The sequence below is a fragment of the Pistacia vera genome, unplaced genomic scaffold, assembly GCF_008641045.1.
Source record: "Pistacia vera cultivar Batoury unplaced genomic scaffold, PisVer_v2 Contig132, whole genome shotgun sequence".
NCBI classification, from domain to species: domain Eukaryota; kingdom Viridiplantae; phylum Streptophyta; class Magnoliopsida; order Sapindales; family Anacardiaceae; genus Pistacia; species Pistacia vera.
In genome coordinates, this window is record NW_022195380.1 from 1,363,574 (window position 1) to 1,374,580 (window position 11,007).

The 11,007-nt window shown below is 32.4% G+C and overlaps 2 protein-coding genes across 2 annotated transcripts; both read left to right on the plus strand.

Moving 5' to 3' along the window:
• Positions 1-782: 782 nt before the first annotated feature.
• LOC116122193 lies at positions 783-1,142 on the plus strand. Its single transcript, XM_031408097.1, has one exon. It carries the CDS (start codon positions 783-785, stop codon positions 1,140-1,142), a length of 360 nt encoding a protein of 119 aa, XP_031263957.1.
• A 3,246-nt stretch (positions 1,143-4,388) lies between these two features.
• On the plus strand, positions 4,389-4,760 carry LOC116122195. Its single transcript, XM_031408098.1, has one exon. It carries the CDS (start codon positions 4,389-4,391, stop codon positions 4,758-4,760), a length of 372 nt encoding a protein of 123 aa, XP_031263958.1.
• Positions 4,761-11,007: the final 6,247 nt, after the last annotated feature.

Sequence of the window (11,007 nt, forward strand, 5' to 3'; positions counted from 1 at the left end):
GAAGTAATTAAATTAACACAAAGAAAGAATTCGTTGTTACAAATTCTTGGGTAGTCCAAATAGCTAGGGTTAATTGAGTGTAGATTGATTTACGATCTCAAGTTCGATTCTCTATGTGAGTATCTATGACTTAAGTGGAACGTTATAACAGTGGATTACTATGCTAGTCTTTATCAAGAATTAATTGAAGTGCACGTAAATTGGTTCAAATAAAACAATGTAGATGTCTAGTCTTTGCATGTATGTATCAGATGAAATCAAAGTTTAACTAACTAATTAATCAATTATTAATGCAAATCCTTCGTTAGTTAGAAAAATATGCCTTCGGAGAAAACTATGCCCAACCATAATTAACAACCACACTCTCAATTTATTCCGTTAATTAACAACTATAACTATATAGAAACTATACCTTCCTAGTACAAGAAGGTAATCTCAAGAACAAGCCAAATTAACCACTGAGTTCATGCCTTAATTAATATTCGCTCTTTCTCTCTCTCTTTGCATGGTTTTAGTTCTTCTTCCTAGGGAAAAATGTTTGTCAATTTGTGCCATTTTTCTTGGAGAAGAACTCTCCTTAACATCGAATTTCTCTCGAGTTTCACGGGATGAACTACCAGACGAACTCTTTTGCTTACTTCCAAATTCTTTACTCAACAATAACGATGATCCTGTGCCTATATAAATGCTTCACATTCCATGCAAATGTTTCAAACTCAATCACATTCACGCTAGCTCCATCCTTAAATTATATAGACACCCACATACACACAATATCGAATATGGCCACCATAGCTACTGAGATGATGCTTCGCTGTGCCACTGATTGTAGCTTATCGCTTAACGATTTTAATATTGAACGACGGCCATACCACAAGAACTGCGGTTGTGCGTTGCACAAGTTGAAAGGAGTTTGCTCCAATGATTGTTCCAAACAAAACAATATATCCTTCGCTAAGAAAAAGTCATGGCCTGATTGTTCATTGTCAACAACCATGGTAGCTTCAACTTTATCGTCAATTTCCAGTAACTTCTCATGCCAAGCTTCTCGTTCTACTGACACAGCTCTGTCGTCACTTAGAATCAGAGAGGACGCCATTGCCAATGGAGCATTGCCGTCAACAGTTGGCCGGTCGAATTAGAAGAAAAAGGTTAGAAAATAAGTAATATGCATATATTATATATAAACCAATTATACTGTTCGTATATAATGTCCATTATAGAGATCACCTCCAGTGCTCCTCAAGATGATGATGATGATATATAATTGTCAAGAGGAATGAGTGCACTGAATTTTTTTAACTTTCACCACTGTATATTCATCTGAATTCCATGTAAACAGATGTAATATATGCCCTCTTTCTTCTTTTTCTTAATTTTAAGTGGTTCTCTTCACCAATTAATGATCCAATTCGAGTATTTTTATACTTTAAATACAAGGTGAAATTAAGACATTGATTAAATTTCTTCATTCATAGTTAATCATCTAATTATACCTATGATGAAAATGTTGGAAACTGAGAGGGAAATTCCTGCCGCCATGGAAAGTTTCTGGAATTTTTCCAGAACTCAACACTCTCCTTTGCCGCTGCATACTTTTTATTCTACATCAACATCTCCAATAACTACCAAAAACTGTTCATATATTATTAAATAAATGCTTTGTATTTTTACTTTGTTCATGCATGGTATATAAAATGCCAGTCATTTTCATAGGAATATGAACAAGTAAATTAATTAATAGTAAATATGGCCTCGGTATATTTTTGAAACCAACAGACAAAGATGAAGACAAAAGATCAAACATTGTGTTGTAGCATTGTGTTTCTACACTAATCACGGATTTAATTTTATATCCCATTTGTTTATTTTATTTCACGAAGAAAACTAAATTCGCCTGCTTCACAATTTCAAATTGGTCTTCGAGTTTAACTTTTATAGCTATGGCTATGGTAACTTTTATTATTTGTTGGGAGAGGTTATGAGCTAGCACATATTATTGGTCAAGCTTATTTTAACAACTGTAAAATTATTAACGTGACTTAATTCAACCAGCTTCCTTGTCAATTAAAATGAAAAAAATGAATAGGGTTTGGATAGAACTTACTTCCAAAAACTAGTTTAAGGGAGAAGGAAGTCCAATTACATATATATACCATAACAACCTACCAAGTTAGCGATACGAGACAAATTCAATTTATAACACCCTCTCTCTCACACTCGATGAGTAGGGCAATGGTTAAATTCAACTTCTAACACCTTCTCTCATGCTCGATGTGAAGGACTAGAGTCCAAATCCAAACAAACGTGGCTACAATCATACTTAACTACCTAATTCCAATTAATTATACTTAACAAGACTGAAATTTACAAGGTGTATGTAATTAATTTAACTGTATAATATCATATAAATGTAGTATACATGTCTTACTGAGCAGCCACAAAGTTTTATTATTGGTACTGAAAATCCCACACATTTGGAAGTGAAATTGTTAAATGTTCTTAATTTCCTAAGTCGCAACTTGACTCTCAAATAGACAAAAAGCCAAGTATAAATATTGCTAATTAACATGGCTTCTTAATGAAATACAGAATATTATAATTACACTTCAAAAACAAATAAATTTTTGAAAAGCCAATGTTGAAAAATCTTAACAGCGGAATTATGATTTTATCAAAAATTGGATTGTTATGTTAGAAGTTCTATTTGTTCTCACGTCACTAATTTGGTAAACTGTTATAGTATATATAGGTTGAGCTCTTTTATTTTTTGGAGTTTGCTTTTAGGCTTGAAGTTTATCCAAACCTGTTTATCATTCTAAATTTTTACCCAAGCGTGTTTATCATGCTAAAGTACAAAATTTCTTCTTCGAGAAATTAAATATGAATATATAGGAATAGACAAAGTTGTTGAAAATATTGATTCGGGTGTGTTTGTTTTTTTAATTTGAGTAGTATTTTTGAAATATTATTGGTAGGTAGAGTTGGGTGATTATTACAAAGTGAAATTTAAAAATTAACAAAAAAAACTCATAGGTTTGCTAATTTAACTAAACACTCTAATATATAATTTTTTTTGTAAAATGACAAAAATACCCCCACCTACCCACAGTTGCCAGATTCTAGCCATCACCATCAGAATCTGGTTGGAATATAGTGTTACGGCACGCGACCAGCTAGATTTGGCCGGTCGTGCGCCAATCTGGCCTTTTTCGATCTTTTTCCGACTAGATCTGACTTTTTTCAGCCAGATCCAGGAAAAGGCCAGATTGGCGCATTACTTGGCAGTTCTGACCGGCAGTGCGCCATTGTGACAGATTTTGGTCAGCACCAACGATGGTTGTCGGAATCTGGCAACTATGGATGGGTAGGGGTGTTTTTGCTAATTTATAAATTTTTTTGTTGGGGGTGTTTTTGTTAATTAACAAACCTATGAGGTTTAAAAAATTTTTTAATTTAAGATATGATTTTGAAAATAGAGAAACAAAGGCACATTTGTATTTGGAATAAGGATAGAATAGTGGTGAAATAATGAAACAAACGCAAAAGAGAAAGCAGCATAATAAAACACTAGACATTAGTTAAAATTTCAAAGCCACATAAGTACACTTAATTCGTTAACAATTAAAAAACAATTTATTTCAACAAGAGAACGAGGTAACTAGTCATTAATATAAATTATACGGGGTAATTAAAGAACAAGCTGTAAATAATTAATTAATTAACAATTAATCATAATTGTAGTTAATTCTATGTTTAAGAACTTGATTAATCAACCCAAAAACTGACATTAATTAGAGAATCCTACGTTGGCTTAGGATTTTGATTAAGATAATAAAGAGGTTGAGTTTGTGTAACTTATTGACGAGTAAATTAACCTTCTTATTATATAATTATAAACCGTTAATTAGTGAGGTAGAGCCTTGTATTAAGTGATATGCTATGCTGAATTGACACTTGAACTATGAGATCCTTTTAATTTTGGCTCATTGAATTAGTCACCTTAAACACATAAATACAAATTTGGAATCACAATTCGGATCAAACAATGTTCAATCTAATTAAAATTAATTAGCCATTGTCTCTCCCCCTCTCTCTCTGTGTGTGCATGGTCTTAGTTCTCCATAGGGAAAAATGTTTGTCAATTTGTGCCATTTTTCTTGGGGAAGAAGAAGAAGAACCCTCCTAGACATCGAATTTTCTCTTGAGTTTCACGGGATCAACTACCAACCAATTAACTCTCTACCTTACTTCCAAATTCTTCAGTGCCTATATAAATGTTTCACATTCCATGCAAATGTTTCAAATGCACTCACACAACTCGACTCAAAACTCACTACCTTCTTATATATAAGCGCATAATCTCAACCTCCATTAGAGGAAGGACAATGGCAACTATAGCAGTTGACATGATGCTTCGCTGTGCTACTGATTGTAGCTTATCCCTAAACGATTTCGATAAAGAGCGCCGGCCGTACCACAAGAACTGTGGCTGTGCGTTGCATAATTTGAAAGGAGTTTGCTCCAATGCTTGTTCCAAACGAAACTCTATATCCTTCTCTGAGAAAAAGTCATGGCCTCATTGTTCATTGTCAACAAACATGGTCGTCGCTTCAACTTCATCAGTTTCCAGCAACTTCTCATCACAAACTTCTCATTCTACTGACAGTACTGCTCTATCGTCAACATTTAGAATCAGAGATGATGCCATTGCCAATGGGGGCTTGTCATCAACAAATAGAAGTGGCCGATCGAATTAGAGGCAAAAAAGGTTAGAAATTGAGTAAATTCAATAAATATTACTGTTCATAACACCCATTTTAGAGACCTCCAGTTCTCTGAATTTTCATACTTCAACACTGTATATTCATCCGAGTTCCATGTAAACAGGTTGATATATATATATATATATATATATATACTTGCTTCAGTAATTAATTAAAATTCAAAGACAAAAGATTAATTTTTTCTTTTTTCATTTTCTTCTTAGTTTTGACTGGGGAGAAATCCCAACTTCTCTTCGCAATTAGCAGTTAAATTTCCATTGTTTCTTTACCATACAAGTGAAATCAAGACATTCTTTCTTCATGGAATCAAGCTATTTTCGGGCTGATCATTACACCCCCGATAACTGGAAAACTGACACTTTTCATCCTGTAACTACGGAAATGACCAAGGATACCTTCATTTTGCTATTAAAATTTATTTAAAAGTAAAATCTCACCAACAAAGATTTTTAAATTAAAAAATAATCACATCGGATAACTAGACGACAGTTCCTAATAAAAGTAATATATATTTATTTATTTTGAACTTTTTCTTCACTAATTTTTTTTGTATAATTTATTAATATAATCTAAAATTAGTTATGACTCATTTCAGCCAGCCCCCTTGTCAAATAAAATGAAGACATAGAATCAATTAATTAACTAGCTAATTCCAATTAATTATACTTAACATGAAACAAAACAATTGATTTAATTATAAATACAATAACTTTAGATCACTTACGCCGCATATTCTATTTCTAACATTATATATATATATCACAGCAGCAACAAATCGTTCATGGCCCCCCAAGTAAATCATAGATAAAGTTATTATCTTTATGCCCAGCGGAGAATCGAACTTAAGATTATAGATTAAAGTCATGTACAACCTCTTTGGTTCGCCCTTACCACTGAGTTACCTATGGGTGAGTTATTTGGGGTATATTTGAAGTTCAAATACCTTGTAAATTATATATTATTCAATGAAGGACGCGTTTAACATATAAAGAGCATAATGTAAGTAATTAATTAACAATTAATCATAGTTCTAGGTAATTCTATGTCATTAGCTAGTAATTAGAGAATCATATGTTGGCTTAGGATTTTCATTGAGATAATAAAGAGGTAGAGGCGTGTGGTTTGGTGACGAGTAAATAAAGCTTTTTATTATATAATTATAAACCGTTAATTAGCGAGGTAGAGCCTTGTATTAAGTGATATGCTGAATTGACACTTGAACCTGTAGAAATGGTCACCTACTCCCTAAAACACATAAAATACAAATTTGGTATCAAAATTTGCCACAAGAACTGCGGTTGTGCTTTGCATAATTTGAAAGGAGTTTGCGCCAACGCTTGTTCCAAACGAAACTCTATGGGGGTGTTTGTCTGAGCTTATGAAAATTAGCTTATAAGCAACAATTACTTATAAGCAAAAATTAACTTATAAGCATTTGAAATTTTAAGCAATTACGTGTTTGGTTAAAGTACTTATAAGTGACTGATAAGTAATTGACGTGTTTGGTAAAATGTGGCTTATAAGTATATTTTATTGTAAAATTACTAAAAAAAGGTACTACATTAAACAAGGACATACTATGGAATTTTAAAATTAAACAAGGATAATGTGGTAATATACTTGGTCAAACTAGCTTATAAGCAAAGTGCTTATAAGCAAAAAAAAAAAAAGTATCTCCCCCTCAACTTATTTTTTTTGGCTTATAAGCTCAACTTATAAGCTCAAAAAAGTTATAAACAAATAAGTCAGCTTAATTTTAGAGCTTATAAGCAAGTTTGATCAGCTTATAAGCTTAGACAAACACCTCCTATATTCTTCTCTGAGAAAAAGTCATGGCCTCATTGTTCATTGTCAACAATCACAGTCGTCGCTTCAACTTCATCAGTTTCCAGTAACTTCTCATCTCAAACTTCTCGTTCTACTGACACTACTCTATCGTCGACATTTGGAATCAGAGAGTATGCCATTGCCAATGGGAACGGAAGTGGCAGATCGAATTAGAGGAAAAAAAAGGTTAGAAATTGAGTAAATTCATAAATTCAATAAATATTACTGTTCATAACACCCATTCTAGAGACCTCCAGTTCTCTGAATTTTTATACTTCAACACTGTATATTCATCTGAATTCCATGTAAATAGGTTGATATATGTATATATAATTGCTTCAGTAATTAATTAAAAAAATATATTATTTATGTTGTCGGTTTAGTATTATTATTGGATGGAATTGGAATATGAGAAAGATGAAGACAAGATCACATTGTTCTACAGCATTGTATTTCTACACAAACCATTAATATCCCATGTTTATTTTAATTCACGAAGAAAGCTAAATTGGCATGACTCACAATTCAATTTAGTCTGCAAGTGTAAGTTTATACGTATGGTATTATAATTGATTTTTTATTATAGGAGTGTTTGTCCAAATTTATAAGCTGGTCAAATTAACTTAAAATTTAAAATTAAACTGACTTGTTTGTTTATACTTTTTCGAACTTTAAGAAAACAAAAAAAAAAAAAAAAAAAGAGGGTTGAGACAGGTACTTTTTTTTTTTTTTCCCTCTAAAAATATGAAAAAATATGTCTTTTATTGTATATTGTATACTTGTACAATGTCAAATTTATACAAAAAAAAATAATAAACAATAAATGGAAATACAATCTCTCATAATGATGTAATCACATGAAATCAGGGAAGTGAATGAAATGGAATATTTGATTTTAGACGTAATCTCAGCATTCCATATTTCATCATATATAATTATATATTCAATAAAGGATACGTTTAATTAACAGGTAAAGAGCATAAAGTAATTAAATAATTAACAATTAACCATAATTCTTTGTAATTAATTTTAGAATAATACTACACCAACAACTCTCTCTCACAAACTTTTTTTCATAATCCTAACGTAGCAGTTCATAATCGCTCAGTTCACAACGGATCTCACATGGGTTCCGCATGTGTTCCGTTAATTAATTGTAAACTAACCAATTGCGAGTTGTTACGTCAGAGTTGTGAGAGAAAGTTTGAGAAAAATGATTATTGATGTAATATTACTCTTAATTCTATGTAGGGAAATTAAATTAGCTAGTCAGAGAAACCGTTAATTTGGCTTGAACGATATATTATGAGATCCTGTTAATTTTAGCCTAGAAATTGTCTCCCACATTTTTAAACAAATAAAAACAAAATTAGTATCACAATTTTAACGAACCAGTAAACTTAATACTATTAAAAAAATAAGCTCTTATTCGGATCAAACAATGCTCAGTCTCCCATGTCAATAACGAATTCCAAAACTAATTAAGCCAAGCTAACCAGAAGAAGCCAAATTAGCCACTAAGTGTATGCCTTAGTTAAGATTCCCTCTGTCTCTCTCTCTCTCTTTGCATGGTTTTAGTTCTTCTTCCTTGGGAAAAATGTTTGTCAATTTGTGTCATTTTTCTTGGGGAAGAATCGAATTTTCTCTTGAGTTTCACGGGATGAATTCTCTGCTAGCTTACTTCCAAATTCTTCAAACAACAATAACGATGATTCTTTGCCTATATAAATGCTTCACATTCCATGCAATTGTTTCAAAACACGCCAGCTCCATCCTTAAATTATATATAGACATCCACATACACACAAAATTGAAAAATGGCCACCATAGCAGCTGAGATGATGCTTCGCTTTGCTGCTAACTGTAGCCTATCGCTTAACGATTTTGACATCGAACGGCGGCCGTACCACAAGAACTGCAGCTGTGCGTTGCACAATTTGAACTCCAATGCTTGTTCCCAAAAAAAAATGTATATCCTTCCCTATGAAAAAGTCATGGCCTGATTGTTCATTGACAACTACTGTATCTTCAGCTTCAGTTTCCAGTAACTTCTCGTGTCAAGCTTCTCATTCTACAGACTTAGAATAAGAGAGGACGCCATTGCCAATGAGGTATTGTCATCAACGTAAGGCAGGTCGAATTAGAAGAGAAAGGTTAGAGGTTGAGCCAAGTTACTTTGCATATATCACAAGTACATATTATTGTTCATAATACCCATTCTAGAGACCTCGAGTGCTCTGAATTTTTCTACTTTCATCACTGTATATTCATCTGATTTCCATGTAACTACAGGTGTTTTTTTTTTTATAAACTTGCTTCAGTGGTTAAACAAATCTAAAGACAAAAGGGTTCTTTCTTTCTTCTTCTTCATTGTTTTTCTCCAGAACAGTCATTCCAGACAGCGGTTAACTGAGGCGGCATTTCCTAATAAAGTAATTTATATATATAATTAATTAAGAGATTAATATAATCTGAATTAGTTATGACTCATTTCAAACAGCCCCCTTGTCAACTAAAATGAAGAAATGAATCGAAAAATTAATTAGCTATTTCCAATTAATTATATACTTAAAAAAAGGGTCATTTTACAATGTCCATATGTAATCAAGTTTATCTGTGTAATATCATATAATAATATAATATATATACCTTACAGTGCAGCCAAAATTTGACACCGAAACTGACAGAAGAGTAATATTATGCGTATTCACTGATCTTATTAACCTTTGTTAAAATTACATATGGTATCTATACTATGCTCGTGGTACTCGTACTATACTTTATATTTACAAAGATTAGTAAGATGATTAGTACACTCGTAAGTATGCATAGTAAAGACAAAGATTAATATTTCTTAGAGTAAACAACATGTAGCCACTCACAGTTTTGTGGAATTATAGTTTCCACCCCTGGTTTCATAAATTCTAGATTCCTACCCAAAAACCGAGACTGATAGTGATTTTTAGGTTCTAACACAAGAGTAGAGGATGCTATTTCCATATTGCCGTTGACAAATAAATTAATAATTCTCTAAATTAATTAGTAGAATTAGAAAATAATCATCTTACTTTCAAATTTATTTCAATAATACTCTCTTCTTCTACCTTCACATTTTCCTTATCTCCACCCACCCAAGCATTGCCACTATCGCCGCCGAGCAACTATTGAACAATATTTTGTTTTTTGAAATTCAATAAATATTCAATCACATTACGAACAACCTGTAAGCTGCAGCATAAATTTAAACTAGAAATTAATTAAACAAATAATTAGGAACCTTCAAGCCAAGAACCGTAATAAACCAAACCAAAAGAAGAAGAAAACCCAAACCCCATGGACTGCCATGAACAATTCTGTTTCTAATAATTGTTTATTTTATTTTACGAAGAAAGCTAAAATATTTGTGTGGGTAGAGGTTGTGACTTGTGAGCTAGCACATCGGTTCACTATGGCGGCAGTTCCTAATAAAATAAATTTATATACATATATATTGAACTTTTTCTTCACTAATTTTTCTGTATAATTTATTAATTAATTAACTAATTAATTAGCTAATTCCAATTAATTATACTTAACTAGTGGCATTTTACAATTGTATATGTAATTAATTTAAATACATAACTTACTGTGCTTCCACGATGTAGCCAGCAAATTTTAATAGTATGTACTGAAAATCCCACACATTTGGAAGTGAAATCGTTAAATATTCTATCCTAAGTAGTAGCGACTTTCAAACGGACAAAAACGTAAAGGGTAATTAACATGGCAATTACACACAAATACATAGGAACATAGACAAATATTTTGTTTGGTTTAACATTTTTCACTATCCTATTCATACTATTTTCAAAACACCAGTTTATTTCCCTATTATGAAAATACTATTATATTTTATTCAATTATTTTTAATCCCTTGAGTTTATTAATTTAACTAAATACCCCTTGAAAAAAAAAATTTAGAAATTGACAAAAACACCCTCACCCACCTACCCACATTTGTTAAATTTTGGCCCCCCCATCAAAAGGTGGCTAGAATTTGATATAATGGCGCACTATTGGCTAGATCTGGCCGGTGCGCCGATCTATCATTTTCCGGCCAGATTCATCGTGGATATTGCCGGAAAATGCCAGATCAATGGCCAAAGATCTGGTCGTTCTGGCAGTTGATGGTCAGATCTTTGGTTATAGCTGGTCATCAATGACGACCATATCTTTGGCCGTCAACGGCCAGATCTGACCGTAGATTTGACCTTTTTCGGCTAGATCCACGGTTTATCTGGCTAGAAAAGGTCATCTCGGCATACGATCGGCCAGATCCAATAAATTATATGCTAACACGACAACTCCAACCACCCTTCGGCGGTGGTGGCCAACTGCCAGTATTTAATGGGTG

What these genes read in the sequence shown, in the direction of transcription:
- LOC116122193 (XM_031408097.1), top strand. Translation starts at nt 783, where the DNA reads ATGGCCACCATAGCTACTGAGATGATGCTTCGCTGTGCCACTGATTGT.
- LOC116122195 (XM_031408098.1), top strand. Translation starts at nt 4,389, where the DNA reads ATGGCAACTATAGCAGTTGACATGATGCTTCGCTGTGCTACTGATTGT.